The sequence below is a fragment of the Phocoena phocoena genome, chromosome 2, assembly GCF_963924675.1.
Source record: "Phocoena phocoena chromosome 2, mPhoPho1.1, whole genome shotgun sequence".
NCBI classification, from domain to species: Eukaryota; Metazoa; Chordata; class Mammalia; order Artiodactyla; family Phocoenidae; genus Phocoena; species Phocoena phocoena.
The window spans coordinates 40,182,121-40,200,540 of record NC_089220.1 but is presented as its reverse complement, the minus strand read 5'-3'; the positions used below and the strand labels follow the sequence as shown (position 1 = coordinate 40,200,540).

The following is an 18,420-nucleotide window of genomic DNA, read 5'->3' as shown; positions in this document are numbered from 1 at the left end:
TCATTATATATTCTTGCCTCCTTTGTCATAGATTAATTTCCCATATAAGTGTGGGTTTATTTCTGGGCTCTCTATTCTGTTCCATTGATCTTTGTTTTTGTACCAGTACCATAATTTTTTGAAGATTGTGGCTTGGTATTATAGTTTGAAATCAGGGAGTGTGATACCTCCAGCTTTGTTCTTCTTTCTCATGATTGTTTTGGCTACTTGGGGTCTTTTGTGTTGCCATACACAAAAAGAATTATTTGTTCTAGTTCTGTGAAAAATGCCATTGGTATTTTGATAGGGATTGCATTGAATCTGTAGATTGCCTTGGGGTAGTATGGCCATTTTAACAATATTAATTCTTCCAACCCATGAGCACAGTATATCTTTCCATTTGTTTGTCTTGTCTTCAGTTTCTTTTGTCAGTGTATTATAGTGTTCTCTGTACAGGTCTTTTACCTCCTTAGTTAGATGAATTCCTAGGTATTTTATTCATTTTGATACAGATGTAAATGAGATTAATTTATCTTTCTGATAGTTTGTTGTTAGTGTATAGAAATGCAACAGATTTCTATATACTAATTTTGTATCCTGAAAGTTTACTGAATTCATTGATGAGTTCTAATAGGTATTTTGTTGGCATCTTTAGGATTTTCTATATACAGTATCATGCCATCCGTAAACAGTGACAGTTTTTCTTCTTCCTTTCCAATCTGAATTCCTTTTATTTCTTTTTTTGTCTGATTGCTGTGGCTAGGACTTGTGGTACTATGTTATAAATAAAAGTGGCAAGAGTGGGCATCCTTGTCTTGTTCCTGATCTCAGAGGAAATGCTTTCAGCTTTTCACTGTTGAGTATGATATTAGTCATGGGCTTGTCATATTTGGCCTTCATTATATTGAATTATGTTCTCTGTGCCCACTTGTTTAGAGTTTTTATCATAAATCAATGTTGAATTTTATCAGAAGACCTTTTTGCATCTATTGAGATGACCATATGCTTTTTATTTTTCAATTTGTAAATGTGGTGTATCACATTGATTGATTTGTGGATGTTTAACCATCCTTGCACCCCTGGGATAAATTCCACATGATTATGTTATATAATCCTTTTAATGTATTGTTGAATTTGGTTTGCTAATATTTTGTTGAGGATTTTTGCATCTACGTTCATCATAATTGAACGTATTTTTCTTTTCCTTTTTTTTTTATGCGGTACGCAGGCCTCTCACTGTTGTGGCCTCTCCCTTTGCGGAGCATAGGCTCCGGACGCGCAGGCTCAGTGGCCATGGCTCACGGGCCCAGCTGCTCCGCGGCATGTGGGATCTTCCCGGACCGGGGCACGAACCTGTGTCCCCTGCATCGGCAGGCGGACTCTCAACCACTGCGCCACCAGGGAAGCCCCCATAATTGAACCTTTTAATCTTCACTCTCCCACCTATTTCTCCTATTACATTCTTTATCTAAGTGTTCTAGCCATATCTGGTCAGTCTTCATATATTGTTGATAGTCTTTCCTTATGACCTTTCAAACCTGGTTCCTCCTCTAATTATATTATTGTTACTTTACTTAGGGTCCTCATTATTTCTTACTTGAGTTATTGAAATATTCTTTTAACTAGTCTTCCTGTCTTCAGTCTTGAACCCCATTGATATGTATTCTTCACTGCTTCTAGTCATCTTTCCAAACTCTAATGTCTTCCCAGTTGCCTTAGTATGGCATAAATGCATGCCTTAGTATGGTATGGTCGACTTTCCATGATCTGCCGTCTGCTTGCCTCTCCAGCTTTATCTAGAGCTTTCCCCAACTCCCATACTTCATGACTTGGCCATACTAAGCATTCCAGCTTTATTCATGTCTTTGCACCTTTGTTTTCTCTGCCTAAATGGCTCTTCCACTCTCCAGTGGGGGTAAATACCTACTGTTTGAAGTCTGCTCAACCTCCATATATTAGTTACCTAGGACTGTTAAAACAAATTACCAAAAACTGGGTGATTTATAACAACAGGAATTTGTTCTCTTCAAGAACAGGCTTCTGTAGGCTAGAAGTCTGAAATCAAGGTGTCATCAGGGTCATGGTCTCTCTGAAAGCTCTAGGGAAGCATCTTTCTTTGCCTTTTCTAACACCTTTGGCACCACTCTGATTTCTGTCTCTGTCTTCACATGGCCTTCTCCCCATGTGTCTGTGGCAAAATTTCCAGTATGACCTATCTTAACTTGATTACATCTGCAAAGACCCTATTTCCAAATAAGGTCACATTTATAGGTACCAGGGGTTAAAACTTCAATATATATTTTGGGGGCACACATTCAACCCATAACACTGTATATGAAATCTTTTCTAACTCTACCTGTCCTCCATCATTGCAAGGAGAATTTACCACTCTATCAATTCTGTCCCAACTGTACTCTGTGTATACCTCTCTGTCACTTGTCGTACTTATTACTTACATGTCACTGTTTTATCATGAGACTCATCCTTTTCTGCTTATGGACCTATAGTCCAGTAATTCACTTTTCTAGCCCTCATATCTCACCCCCTAACTTTTTACATTTATTCCTAGTAATCCTTCTAAATCAAGTTTGAATTCTCTTCTCCACTGGGTGCCTGAGTTAGAATAGTAACCTCAGTAATAGAGGTTTGTAAAATTACAGGGAGAGATGCTAATAGGACTTAGCAACTGATTTAATTTAAGAGGAATGGGGTTGTGGGAGAGGGGGTAAACAGAGATGACTTTGAGGTTTCAACTTGAGTTGCCTGAGATGTAGGTGTGCGCTTAGCAGAAATCAGGAATACAGGAGGGTGATCAGCTTTGGGAAACCAAATGCTAAACTTAATTTTGCATATACTGAGTTTGAATTATAAGTGAAACACTTTTTAATTTGGAATCTTGTTTCTTTGGGGAGTTTAATTTGTGAAGTGAAAAAAATCTAATAGAGTGTTTTAATTATTATTTTACATAAAAATGTACTTTTCTCTGAGGTCTCTGTTAATTCATATATTATGTTAGTGATCCCCAAATGTATTATACTCTCTCCCTCTATTCTGTATTTATCTTGAGGTGCCATAAATTCTCAATGTTTTGTTGAATTAAAAAAAAAAAGGTATTACATTTTCAATAGCAACAGTCAAGGATTTAAACTAAAGCCATTCAGATTTTACTATATTTCTCATTCAGAAGACTTAAAGAGCAAAGGCTAGGTATAATATTGCTTTTAAGTACAAGTTAGAGTTGGAATAAATTTCAGAACCTTGAAGTACTTAATATTTCTGAGGAACTTCATAAAAGGGAAATGAGTAGGCCTGTAGCTCATTCTCTCTACATATTAGCTCTGGATTTTGAATTTTTCAGTCTACAAAGAGGACCCTTGAAATTTATATGCTTGTGTTAGAAAATGACTTCAGCTTTTCATAACTTACCTTAAATGAATGCTATTTGGAACTCAAGCATCAGAAAGACTTATTTTAACTTGGGAAAAAGAAGCTAACTCCTATGATAACTTTTCATTATCTTATAATTCTGAAAATTGTTTCTATTAAATAAACCAGTCTTTTATATGGAGTGTTTCAATCAATAGTTCTATATGGAGATTATCTATTTGTTTTTGGGTTTTTTGTTTTATTGTGTTTTTCTTGTTAAATCTCCTAAAATAAAGACATTATTAAGCAGTTTCTACAATTCTGCAGCTGGGCTCAGTGTACTTTGTTTAGGTGTTCATTTAGTGCTAGATGTCATTCTCTTTAATAGTAACATGTCCACATGAAATAAAATGAATTCTAGTTCTTTTAAAGTGGAATTGCTGCACTGTTAAACAATTAGTGACTAGTGCATTTTATGCTTCCAAGAAAGGAGGTACAGAGTATGGTATAGGGTTGATTTGGTTACTAAATCTTTCCATGCCATATATCAATGTTTCTGTTTTAGACTCGGGAACAGGAGGAATTGGAAGAAGCTTTAGAGGTAGAACGACAGGAAAATGAACAAAGAAGACTATTTATACAAAAAGAAGAACAACTGCAGCAGATTCTAAAAAGGAAGAATAAACAGGCTTTTTTAGATGAACTGGTACGTATTAATGTTAATTGTGATAAAAAATCATTTGTCTTCAGGGTTTATCTTTCCTATTTATTATTCTGGGTAAAGGTATTTAAATAGTATTTCTATAGTTTGTGCTGGTTTATTCACCTTCTGTTCCTTTATTTAAAAAAAACGTTTGTCAATATCCATTTTATTTTCAGGTAAGAGAGTAATATTATAACTAACATAAGCCAGTTTACTATTAATAGGTTGTTGATGTGTTTCTGAGCTTACTGACTAAAACATATTGTTTTCAGAGCATTTTTCTCCTGATTAATACTGGTTTTCTAATAACTAGCTCATTTTCAAGTGTTTTGGCTTCATGCTGAAGTTTTACTGACTCTGGTTACTCTGTGAGAACTATGTTTCATATTTTTGCATGAAAAAAATACATTTGAAAGAAATGGCAATGTCTTGCAAGTTATTGGTGTTTTCTAGTTATTAGCTCCCTAGGTAGACAACATTGTTAGATAATAGCAGTAATTATAACCAAGGTTTATGAAGTGTTTCATAGATTGGAGAATATTATTTGATGTTTATAAACCATTGTGATATTGATGAAATCACAATTAGAAAATTGTCCTTTCCAGTAAAGTCTTTTTACATTCTTCCTTTCCCCTTTCTGGACCCATAATTAATTTCCATGTGGTGTTAACACACTTAACTCCTCAGTCTACTAGTTGCTATGCTGTTTGTTATTCTATGATCAGGTAAAAGTGTATGTGTATAGTTTTCTACTGTACTTTTGCCCTAAAAACATTTAAGCCATATAACCAGGAATAAAAAGAGAAAGCAAGATAATTTAAATTAGAAGTAGGTGAGAAAGTAAAGGAAAAATAAGGGTAAAGGCCTTAGCGAGGCTCAGACAGAAAATGCTTATCATAAACCCTATCTACTTTGTATGAATGGAATGTAAATTTGGTTCTAAAAATGAGGACAGGGAGTTCCCTGGTGGTCTAGTGGTTAGGATTTGGCGCTTTCAGTGCCGTGGCCTGGGTTCAGTCCCTGGTTGGGAAATGAGATACTGCAGGCTGCACCGTGTGCTGTTGTGCCAAGAAAGGAAAAAAAAAATGAGGACAGCAGTGTATAAAATAGAATATGTTTTTTTTCCTTAGTAACTTCCATTGATTTTTCTTTTTAATATTTATTTTTGTATTTGGTTGCATCGGGTCTTAGTTGCGGCAGGTGGGCTCCTTACTTGTGTCCCCAGGGCTCCTTAGTTGTGGCATGAGAACTCTTATTTGTGGCATGCACGTGGGATCTAGTTCCATGACCAGAGATTGAACCTGGGCCCCCTGCATTGGGATCATGGAGTCTTATCCCCTGTGCCACCAGGGAAATCCCTAACTTCCATTAATTTTTTTTGAAACTATTAAGTGGCAGTTGTGGCTTTAACAGTTGAAATGATGCATGTCATGTTTTACATTTTTTTCATAGACATGTAGCTTGTGAGAAATTAAAAACTTTAAAGAATGAATTAGTAAAGATTCATGTTACAATTATTTTTTTGAAAGGTTGTTTCTCTCATCATTTTATGCAGAGTTTTCTTTGGTAATGCTTTCTGCTATACAATTAATTGAGTTAATTCCAAATACAGAACTTAGATATAAGACGAAAATACACTTTAACTTTTTAAAAATGTTCCATTTAGTATAAAGCGTTTTTAGTTTTGATTTTGAGATAAACTGGTTTTGCATAGCAATTATTTTTGCATATTCTTTTTGTCTTTAGTCTTTTAGCATGAAGTTTTGCTGCCTCATTGAGCTGTTCTTGGCAGTTGAGCTGCAACTGCCAATGTTGTACGTTGTGTATAATCTGGAGTTAATATTGGCTTTTGTTAAGAACTGCTCCCCCTTCCTGTTTTCTTCACCTGCAAGTCATTACTGTGCATACTTTCTTTACTGTTTAGATCATGTAACATGGTGGTTAAATAATCCTTAACAATTTACTGTATTCATTAGAACAATTAATTACAACAGATTGGTTTAAATACCAATTCAATTTGAATTTCTCATTTTCATATTTAAATTTATATTTAAAGATTGTTACTTTAATTTTTTAATATTTATTAAAATTTTTTTGTTAAAATGCTAACATATATTTCATCCTTACTGACTAACTGAAAGAATTCATTAAATTTCTTTTTATCCTCCTGAATCCTTATTAAGTAAAAGAATATATTGTATTTTTTTCTATGTATGTTCATGTGTTAGATTTTATTAAGAAAGATTGAATTGGCATCTATAAATATATCTAGAAGCTTAAATCTTAGAATGATTCTCTGGATCTAATTTAGGCAACTAGTATAAGCACAACTTATTAGAATTTTTTTTCTGCTGTTTCTGGTCCTTGTGCTACAAGTTACTTTTTAACCTTTTATAAAAGCATTGGCATTACACTATACTGTATGATGTGACAGGATTTTAATATTATGGTCTTAATGTTTATGGCTTAGCATTTACTATAATGTTGCCTAAAATGTCCATTTATTTAATCCTAACTGTAAATTCAGGGTTTTTTTTTTTTTTAAAGTTTGGAAAAAGATTTTTAAACAGGTCTTGACTTATTAAATCTTTTTATATTCTTGTTTGAAAATTCTCTTCAGCTATGTCTTAAATTTTGTTAAGGGCTAATATTGTCATAAGCAGTAGCTGATTTTTATTAGAATATTGTTTGCCAGATGGCTTGCTTTAAGTCAGTTAAAATAATCATTTAAAAATGGTCATTATAAAGCTTTTAATGAGTATTACAGGTAGTCTTAATTAAAATTTCTTTAAATATTAAGCAGTGGACCTTCAGGCAATCAATGTAGCTTAGGGAACCTTTCAGGGTAAAAATGGAAAGCTAAGAAGAATGAAATAACTTGAAAGGCTGAATCTACATTTTTTGTGTTTCTGAAAGCATGTATGTTTCCCATAGTTTATTTTACTCTGTAGATTTTTTTTGTTGTTGTTAGAACTCTTGCTTATTTCTAGTTTAACTTTTTTTTTTTTAATTTATTTTTGGCTGCGTTGGGTCTTTGTTGCTGTGCACGGGCTTTCTCTCTAGTTACAGAGAGCAAGGGCCACTCCTTGCTGTGGTGCGCGGGCTTCTCACTGTGGTGGCCTCTCTTGTTGCGGACCACAACTTCAGTAGTTGTGGCACACGGGCCCAGCAGCTGCGTCGGGCGGGCTCCAGAGCACAGGCTTAGCGGTTGTGGTACATGGGCCCAGCTGCTCCGTGGCATGGGGGATCCTCCCAGACCAGGGCCTGTACCTGCGTCCGCTGCACTGGCAGGTGGACTCTTAACCACTGCATCACTGGGGAAGTCCCTCTAGTTTAACATTTACAAAGATTTTCAGTCTCCAAAGTTTCGATTGCTAAAGTGGAGTACAGCAGATTTAAAGTAAATTGTATTGCCTTAGTATCAAAATTAGTTTTAGCTTTCTAGAATGTTTATTTTTATTAAATTTCAACTGTTTTATCAAGACATTTTAATATTCTGGTTCTTTTATGTGAAGGTGAAACCAGGATTAAAACAGGCAAAGTATTGATTAGCAACTTTTTTGAAATGCACACATTGTCTTACTTTTACATGAGAACTTTTACTTTTTAGGGTAAGTACCAGGTATGGAATTTGAATTCACTTAGAGTATTAATTAGGAAGCAATGATTTAGCATTTTAGCCAAGGAAATAGTTTTTACATAAGAAAAGGTAGTTAGAGATTTTAAAAGATATTTTGGGCCACCGTCCATTTAAAATATTCTTTAATTTTACATTTTATTATAAAATTCCAATGGAAATAGGAATAGCTGCAGGAATTCACAGCAATGCTATTATTAATGCATTACTAATGCTTTGTTTTAGAATATGAAAGGTTGTCATAGTGTATTTTATTCATCCTCCTTCATTATTGCTAAAGCCATGTCTTAAGAATTTTGATCCTTAATAAAGTTCTATTTTATAAATAAAATTTGTGTTTTTCCATTTACTTTAAAAAGTTTTAATCTTCGTAACATTTGCTCTTGCATAGCGCTTCTGTTACAAAGTTTTGAGATACAGATTTATTCTAGGACGATGCTATGGAAATAAGTGGCTTGTTACTTGAATATCTTCTGTACTATAACTTTTAAACGAGTCCTTTAAATATATTAATTAGCCATATTTGTGCCCCAAAATATTAAGTTGTTGGTTTTGGAAAGAAAATTAGATTCTGCTATGTCTTTACTTTTATACTATGAAATGTGTAACAATATAGTTTTTTCAGGATTAAATTCTGGGTAGTTACTATGTTAAATCTCTGTGGGCCACTTGAAGACTGTTTTCGTAGGTCACCTTGGTATAGGAGACTGAAATGTGTTTGTACCTTCATTTTTGTTTACAGATATAGAAAGTAGTATGTGTCTTTGCATATGTTTGTATATGATCTCCTTCCTTCCTGGTTTCATTTTGCATGTGTTTCTGTGTTCTTATTTAACTGACAGCTCAGAAAGGAAAATGTCTGGATACATTTAGTTTAGATCTTAGCTCTGCATCACTTTAAACATGTGAGAAGACTTCATGTTAAACAGAATAAATGACAGTCTACATATAAGAGTTAGTAATTTGTGTTATTAATATGTGTGTGTACAGATTTGTGTAAATAGTGGCCCTGATTTAGTATCAATATAAGATATTAAAAGTGTTTACTGTTATTTTGTTAATTAAAAAAATTTATAAAGAAGTCAATAAAGGAGAAAATATTGATAAATGTCTTTTGATTGTATTTAACAATCATTCCATTGTGCAAAACAGAGCAAGGATCATTTCCAAACGGCCTCAGGTGAAATCTAATGGGAAACAATTTCAGACTGGTCTGAATTCACTGGTAAAAAAGAAACGTGTCTTAGATAAACATCTGATCTAAGTTATAGTACTTTGTACTATTTTTGTGATTAGCTTCTAATTTTTTTATTTTAATAAATATGGTTGGTTTTGCTAGATGAAATAAGATCCTATTATATTGTCTTTAATGTGGATTTTATAAAAATCCTTTTTTGTAGGTTATTTTGATTTATGAGTCTAAAGCAGCCTTTTCTTATTATGGATTGTTAAAGTTTTTTGTAAAGTGTTCTCCATAAAGTGAATACCTAGGTTGACATCAAATGTTTATGGAAAGGCATAATTTAAAATAAAAGACTCATTGCTTTTATTTTTAACTTTCACATTGCACTTTAACTTTTCTTGCAGGAGAGTTCTGATCTCCCCGTTGCTCTACTTTTGGCTCAGCATAAAGATAGATCTACCCAACTGGAAATGCAACTTGAGAAACCTAAACCTACAAAACCAGTGACATTTTCCACAGGCATCAAAATGGTAAGCTGTGTTTTAATCACTTGTTTGGAAGATATATTTCAAGGATTATAGTTTATAATTTTATATTGATTTTTATAGATAAACTGGGAGGTTCAGATATTTAAGAACAGTGTCTGATCTAGGCTACATGTCTAGAAATATAAATATGTGCATTGTAAGAGGAAAGTGAAAAATAATAAATAAATAATTTACAAAGTATGTAACACAGTTTTGTTCTATATGATATTGAGTTTGTATATGTTTTATTATTCTACATAAGTTTTTAAGCTTGTGGTGTAGAAAAACATTTCTTAAAAGAAAATGCAAACTTCCGCGTTCTGGTATGGCATGTAAGAAGCTTGGAAGTTGCCACTCCATCCTGACAACAAGTAAAAACCTGAACACACTGAAAAATCAATGACTTTTTTAGTAGAGAGAGGTCACAAAGCAAACCACTGCCCTTAAAATTGGAGAGACCAGCTGAGACTACAGTGAATCACAGTTCACCAGAGCAGCAACCTTGTTGGAAGCCAGTGCTGGTGTAGGGAAGCCTGAATTGGTTGACAAATTGCTGGAGGTTCAGTGTGGGCAACTCTGAGAGTTAAAAACTCCAGGGGAAACCGGTCATCAGAGGCCCCACACTTTTGTGAGTCTTACCTGTTGTGTCTTTACCAGATTCTCTCAGTGAATATCAGAAAAATCCCCTCATGCTTTTGAGAGAGGAAGGGGAAAAGGAATGACTTTGAAATATGCCAGAGCATTCTGTTCCTCCTAACAAGGCTTGCCCTTAGGATAAACTATTTCACCAGAGCCTAACCTGCTGGAGTTTTATCAGAGGCTACCTGATGTGGGTGAAGGGAAATACACAACTTCAGCTCACTCTAGTCATCCTGTTCCACCTGAGGGGAGGGAGATGGATTGAGAAGTGTGTGTGTGAAGTTCACAGTCCAGAAGCACAGGCTTTCTAAAAGACTGAGATCTTATCATAAGGCTATAAATTGTTCAGCCATCCCCCTGCAGCTTACCACCATATTACGAAAGACCTGTTTATAGAAGTTCATTTTAAAAAGTGTATCATGCCTGGCTGTCAAAAAGAAATTTTAAGATATACTAAAAGGCAGAAAACACAATTGGAAGAGGCAGAGCAAGCACGAGAATCAGGATTAGATATGGCAGGGGTGTTGGAATTATCATACTTGGAATTTAAAACAGCTGTGATTAATATGCTAAGAGTGCTAATGGATAAAGCAGACCACATGCAAGAACAGATGGACGATGTAAGTAGAGAGATAGAAGTTCCAAGAAAGAACCAAAAAGAAATGCTAGAGAAAAAAAACCCACTGTAACAGAATTGAAGAGTGCTTTTGATGGCCTTATTAGTAGGTTGGACATGCATGAGGAAAGAGTCTTGAGCAAGAGGATGTATCAGTAGAATTCTTGGAAACTGAAAACCAAAGAGAAAAAGCCCGGAATAAAAAAAACAGAACAGGGCTTCCCTGGTGGTGCAGTGGTTGAGAGTCCGCCTGCTGATGCAGGGGACATGGGTTCGTGCCCCGGTCTGGGAAAATCCCACATGCCGCAGAGCGGCTGGGCCCATGAGCCATGGCTGCTGAGCCTGTGCGTCCGGAGCCTGTGCTCCGCAACGGGAGAGGCCACAACAGTGAGAGGCCCACGTACTGCAAAAAACAAAACAAAACAAAAAAACAATAAAAAACCAGAACAGAAGAACAGAATATCCAAGGACTGTGGGGTGACTACAAAAGGTGTAACATAAGCATAATGGCAATACCAGAGAAGAAAGAAAGGAACAGAAGAAGTATTTGAAACAGTAATGACTGAGAATTTCCCAAAATCAACATCAGACATCAAACCAAAGGTCCAGGGAGTTCAGAGAACACCAAGTAGGATAAATGCCAAAAAGATCCTTATACCTAGGCATGTTATTTTCAAATAACAGAAAATTGAAGATAAAAATATCCTGAGGAAGCCAGAGGGGGAAAAATCCCTCACAGAGGAGTAAAGATAAGAATTATTATCTGGCTTCTCCCTAGAAACCATGCAAGCAAGAAGAGAGCGGAGTGGACTATTTAAGGTGTTGAGAGAAAAAAGCCACCAACCTAGAATAATGTACTGTGCAAAATTATCCTTTAAAAGTAAAGGAGAAAAAAAAATTATCAGACAAAAACTGAGGGCATTTTTTGCCAGTAGACCATTTTTGCAAGAAATGTTAAAAGAAGTGCTTTAGAGATAAAGAAAATGATACAGGTCAGAAACTCAGATATCTAAGGAAAAGCATTGGAGAAGAAATGAATGAAGATAAAATAAAAACTTTTATTTTTCTTGTTCTTAATTGATCTAACAGATAACAGTTTAAAATAATAGTGACACTGTATTTGACTGTTTGCTTATGTGTATGTATATATGTATACTTCACACACATATCCTTATATAAGTGAAATGAATGATAGTGATGATACAAAAGATGGGAAGAAGCAATTAGAATTATTTTGTTATTATAAGGTACTCACACTACCCATGTTTCTACTACTCGGCTATTATTTTTGAGGTTTAAAATTGCCTACTTTGTCATATGTGTGCTATTAGATTATAAACATCTTGAGGGCAGAAGTTGTGTATTTTAACTTTGTATTGTATGATTGTGGGTATGTGCGTATCTGAATAACAGGAAATATTCATGATTTACTTATTTATTTATTTATTTAACATCTTTATTGGGGTATAATTGCTTTACAATGGTGTGTTAGTTTCTGCTTTATAACAAAGTGAATCAGTTATACATATACATATGTTCCCATATCTCTTCCCGCTTGCATCTCCCTCCCTCCCACCCTCACTATCCCACCCCTCCAGGCGGTCAGCACCGAGCTGATATCCCTGTGCTATGCGGCTGCTTCCCACTAGCTATCTACCTTACATTTGGTAGGCATATATGTCCATGCCTCTCTCTCGCTTTGTCACAGCTCACCCTTCCCCCTCCACATATCCTCAAGTCCGTTCTCCAGTAGGTCTGTGTCTTTATTCCTGTCTTACCCCTAGGTTCTTCATGACATTTTTTTCCCTTAAATTCCATATATATGTGTTAGCATATGGTATTTGTCTTTCTCTTTCTGACTTACTTCAGTCTGTATGACAGACTCTAGGTCTATCCACCTCATTACAAATAGCTCAATTTCGTTTCTTTTTATGGCTGAGTAATATTCCATTGTACATATGTACCACATCTTCTTTATCCATTCAACCGATGATGGGCACTTAGGTTGTTTCCATCTCCGGGCTATTGTAAATAGAGCTGCAATGAACATTTTGTTACATGACTCTTTTAGAATTATGGTTTTCTCAGGGTATATGCCCAGTAGTGGGATTGCTGGGTCATATGGTAGTTCTATTTGTAGTTTTTTAAGGAACCTCCATACTGTTCTCCATAGTGGCTGTACCAATTCACATTCCCACCAGCAGTGCAGGAGTGTTCCCTTCATGATTTATTTTAAACTTACAAATGTAGGAAGTATGAACACATCTTTAAATAATTCAAAAGAGAACACTATCCATTAAGCAATTACCAGTGCTTTTGAACTAAAAGGCATTATGGTGTAGAGGAAAGAAAATAGGCTTGGAAAGACCCAGATACAATGGAAGTAAACCCCAGCTTTACCACTCACTAGATGTGTATCCGTGGGTAAAATGTTACTTTACTCTTTTTGAATTTGTGTTTTCATTGGTAAAGTTGTGATGATTTAGCTTTACATGATTATTCGGAGGATTAAAATATGTATATAAAATGCTAAACCAAGTGCAAATGTAATTTTACAAGTAACGCTTTCTGTTGTTATTATAGTTAAATATCTAAGTGGGTTACATTATAATCTCATTATGTTGTATAGTTAGGTAATACATATTTCAGAATGTCATGTAAGTGGAATCATACAGTGTGTAGCCTTTTAGGTCTAGCTTTGTTAAGTTAGCAACATGCATTTGAGATCATCCATGTTGCTGCATGTATCAATAGTTGTTCCTTTTGTTAAGTAATAATACCATTGTGTGGATATACCAGTTTCTTTATCCGTTCATCAGTTGAAGGACATGTGAGTTATTTCCTTTTTTTATGATTATGAATAAGACTGCTATAAACATTTGCTTACAATTGTGTGTGTACATACGTTTTCATTTCTCTTGGGTAAGTACTACTAAGAATGAGATTGGTGATTTATATACGGTAGGGGTATGTTTAGCTTTGTAAAAAATTTTCAAACTGTTTTTCAAAGTGCCTGTACCAGTTTGCATTCCTACCGACATTGGTGACCAGTTGGTCTGCATCCTCAGTATTAAGAATTTTAGTATTTTAGGCATTCTAAACAGATGTGTAGTGGTTATCTCATTATGGTTTTCATTTGCATTTCCCTGATGACTAATGATGTTGAGCATCTTTTTGTGTGCTTATTTGTCATCATTTCATTTGACTTTAGTATTTAACTTAATATATTAGGTATCTTTCCAGATAGTGTTGTGACTTGTTATTTATTTTCTTTCTTCTTCCCTTCCTCTCTTTATTATAACCTTTCGTTTGGCAAAATGTATTGCATATACACAAAGGTGCACAGAACCAAACCATATAGCTTAGTGAATTATCACAAAGTGAGCATCTGTGTAACCATCACACAGATAAAAGAAAAAAGTATTCACAGTACTTTAGAAGTCCTCCTCATGACTTCTCACATCTGGCTAGCACCCCATTCCTTTTCCCAGAAACAGTCACTCTTCTGTATTTTGTGGCATTCCCTTTCTTGCTCTTTTAAATAGCTTTAACATCTAAGCATGTATGCCTTAACCTGATTAATGTTTTGCTTGTCCAACTTATATTTGTAAGATTCATCTGTGTTTTTATATATAGCTGTAGGTTTTTTTCATTTTCATTGCTGTATAATGTTCCATTAGAGGAATATACTACTATTTATCCATTCTACTGTTGATAGATGTTTGGATTTTTTTGAGTTTTGGTATTATACATTATACTAACTTTTTAATATATGTTTCCTGGTCACATGCACAGACATTGTTTCGTGAGCGTTTACCTAAGAGTAGAGTTACTAGGTCATAGTGATTATGTATGTTCATTTTAGGAGATACTGCCAAAACATTTTCCAAATTGATTTTCACCAATTGTACTTCTACCAACACTTGTGCTTTTCTGTCTTTTCCACTTTAACCATTCTGACGGGTATTTAGTACTGTTTTGTGATTTTAATCTGCACTTTATTTCACTGATCACTAATGAGATTGAGCATTGGCTGTCCTATTTTGTGAAATACCTGTTCAAGACTCTTGCTCATATGTAGAAGTTCTTTATATGTTGTGGATCTAAGCCTTTTATTAGTCATATGTATAGTAAATAACTTTTGTCACTTTATGTCTTGTTTTTTTTACTCTTAAAGGTGTCTTTTGAACTCTTTATTGTTTAACTTCCTATTATCCGCCTGGAATTTTTTGTTTTCTTTTTTTGTGTGTGGTGGGAGGGAGGTGATCCAATTACTTTAATGCATGTTGAGATTCATATAACCTAAGTGTGTGATGGAATACTTATTGTTTGTTATTTTAGCAAAATTCAGGTTTTGGTTCAAGGGCAAGGTGAAAATTTAGACACAGTTTTTATGTGGAATTACTGAATTTATTCCATATTCCTGAATGTGGAGACCAACACATAATGTAGATGAAAATCTAAATGTTTATGAAGTTGAGTCTCTATACTGTTTGGAAAAATCATCCCTAAAATACAGGATGAAAAGTAACATTTATTGAACACCTGTATCCCAGGGTTTGATTACATTGAACAGATGTTGGCAAGGATGCCAACACTGCTTAAGACTTTGTGACCTGGACCTGTGATAGTTTCTTTTAATAAAAGGTGTCATTTTCTGTTGTTATATCTCCATGAAATAGATGGTATTCCTATTTTTTCAGATCTGAAAACTGAGTCTCAGAGAGGATAGATTACATGTAAAAGATGGCACTGAAACTCTCTTTCTACTATACCTTATTTAGTTAATGAGAATACTCAAAAACAAAACATAAATTCTGTGTTAGGTGTCTTTCTAATCTGAGGGTAGCTAGGATTTCAACTATTGCTTCTAATAGTGGACTGATTGTATAGAGGGTAATCTAAGGGACAGGAGCCACCGCAATGACCTTTTCTTTTCTTGATCTGCTGTACTTAAAGAAAAGTCAGACACAACAAATGAAGTTAGATATGCTGAACTTGGAGAGCGTCCAAGGGAGACATATAAATTTAATTAAGCTTTTTGGGAATAGATCCTTTGCCGTGTGACTGAGAAGACAGGATTTATTTATTTAGTAAACCTAGAGAAATATGAAGGGTTAAAAATTGGCGTAAAATAATTAGTATGAAATGAGGATTTAATTATTATGTATTGAGATATGTAGAGTTGAGACAGTGAATATATTTTGGTTAGGAATGTTCACAGATTGGCTGAATTTTTTGAATTATATTCCCTAGGAATTAAACTCTCATTGAGTGGGGAAGTGCTAGGGGTACAGTACATATTAGAAGAATTATTTATATATAATTTGTGACTTGAATATCCAGGAGAGTTCCACTTAATCACTGTTTTATGTATGAATAGGTGAAACTTTATTTTGTATATATTTTGTCCTCTCTGGGGTAATAGCTTTTTGCACTCCTAAAGTAGGGATTGCAGCTTGTTTTCTCAGTCATTTGTTAGTTATTTTAATCTAATTGGTTCAGATTCCAACAATATAATATTAGGACCTCTGTTTCTTTTTATTTTATAAATAATTCTAATTAAATTTTCCCCTAAAGAATAGATGTGGTTACCATTATTACATCATTCCTAGTTGAACCAGTGAACAGACCTCAAAGTAGCAGTTTTTCATCCCCATTTGTTACTAGCTTGTATCATTAAATATCCATACATCATATCTACAGACTTAAGTACTAAGTCTTAGTCTTTTGGAAGCACAGAAAGACACCTTGATCATGTTGTAAAATTAGAAACCAGAATCTAAGGCTGGGAATCTGGTGCTTCTTCAGTTGTGATGGTGTTCTATACTTCGCTACGCTTTGGCATGCAAACTGGAAACAAACTGAGTCACAAAGATAAGCTAAGAATTGTTAAGTATAGCTTTTGGTCCTTTGTTGTTGATTGCTGGAGAGCAGTAAAGGGGAGCCTGTCATTTGTTGCCAAAGGCAAAAGCTGTTTGAGTATTTTACCCTTCATGTTTAAAAAACTTTTTTTTATATTATCCATGGGTAAGCCAGAAGGGAGCTCATCTGTGACATAAATTGGCTTTTCTGATTACAACAAATAGGATTTAGCTATTTTCATCAAACATTGCTTATTATCCTGAACTCATTTGAAGATTAAACTCTTTGTTAACATTTGTTTATAGAAAATTGATATCCAATCTGTGTGAAATAAGAAAGTAAAAACTGTACTGAGCAATTAAATCTATTCTTAATATATAATGTTGCGCTTTGGTAGCAAATCAAATTGTAGAAACCAAAGAAGTAATGGGGGGGAGGATCTTCAAGATGGTGGAGGAGTGGGGCCTCCCTGCTGGCGCAGTGGTTGGGGAAACACCTGCCGATGCAGGGGATGCGGGTTCGTGCCCCGGTCCGGGAGGATCCCACGTGCCACGGAGTGGCTGGGCCCGTGGGCCATGGCCATTGAGCCTGCGCATCCGGAGCCTGTGCTCCGCAGCGGGAGAGGCCACAGCAGTGAGAGGCCCGCGTACCGCAAAAAAAAAAAACCATGGCGGAGGAGTGAGATGTGGAGATCACCTTCCTCCCCACAAATTCATCAAAAACACATCTACATGTGGAGCAACTCCTACAGAACACCTACTGAATGCTGGCAGAAGACCTCAGACTTCCCAAAAGGCAAGAAACTACCTATGTACCTGGGTAGGGCAAAAGAAAAGAGAAAAAACAGAGACAAAAGAATAGGGATAGGACCTGCACCTCTGGGAGGGAGCTGTGAAGGAGGAAAAGTTTCCACACATTAGGAAACCCCTTCACTGGCGGAGACGGGGTGGTGGTGAGCAAGCTTCGGAGCCATGGAGGAGAGCACAACAGCAGAGGTGCAGAGGGCAAAGCAGAGAGATTCCTGCACAGAAGATTGGTGCCAACCAGCGCTCACCAGCCTGAGGGGCTTGTCTGCTCATCCGCCAGGGTGGGTGGGGTCTGGGAACTGAGGCTCGGGCTTCGGAGGTCAGATCCCAGGGAGAGGACTGGGGTTGGCTACGTGAACACAGCCTGAAGGGGGCTAGTGCTCCACAGCTAGCTGGGAGGGAGTCTGGGGAAAAAGTGGGAAGGACTCTGGAAAAAGTCTGGAACTGCCTAAGAGACAAGCGACCATTGTTTCAGGGTGTGCAAGGAGAGGGGGTCCAGAGCACTGCCTAAACAAGCTCCAGAGATGAGCTTGAGCTGCCACTATCAGTGTGGACACCAAGATCGGCGTGAAACGCTAAGGCTCCTGCTACAGCCACAAAGAAGCCTGTGTACAAGCACAGGTCACTATCCACACCTCCCCTCCCAGGAGCCTGTGAAGCCCACCACTGCTAGGGTCCCGTGATCCAGGGACAACTTCCCTGGGAGGACACATGGCATGCCTCAGGCTGGTGCAACGTCATGTTGGCCTCTGCTGTTGCAGGCTCGCCTGGCATTCCATACCCCTTCCTCCCCCCGGCCTAAGTGAGCCAGAGCCCTCTAAACAGCTGATACTTTAACCCCATCCTGTCTGGGCGGGAACAGACGCCCTCAGGTGACCTACACACAGAGATGGGGCCAAATCCAAAGCTGAACCCCAGGAGCTGTGCGAACAAAGAAGAGAAAGGGAAATCTCTCCCAGCAGCCTCAGGAGCAGTGGATTAAATCTCCACAATCAACTTGATGTAACCTGTATCTGAAGAATACCTGAATAGACAACAAATCATCCCAAAATTGAGGCAGTGGACTTTCAGAGCAACTGTAGACTTGGGGTTTGCTTTC

At 36.2% G+C, this 18,420-nt stretch overlaps 1 protein-coding gene across 2 annotated transcripts in view; it reads left to right on the top strand.

The window, feature by feature from the left end:
• MNAT1 (MNAT1 component of CDK activating kinase) overlaps nt 1-18,420 on the top strand; it is a 213,622-nt gene that overhangs the window by 64,061 nt on the left and 131,141 nt on the right. The window contains exons 5-6 of one of the 2 annotated variants that reach the window (XM_065871750.1): nt 3,911-4,051; nt 9,273-9,398. In XM_065871750.1, the coding sequence (XP_065727822.1) occupies nt 3,911-4,051; nt 9,273-9,398 (267 nt within the window). The remainder of the gene's footprint in view (nt 1-3,910; nt 4,052-9,272; nt 9,399-18,420) is intronic. The other variant, XM_065871751.1, reaches the window with a different exon arrangement.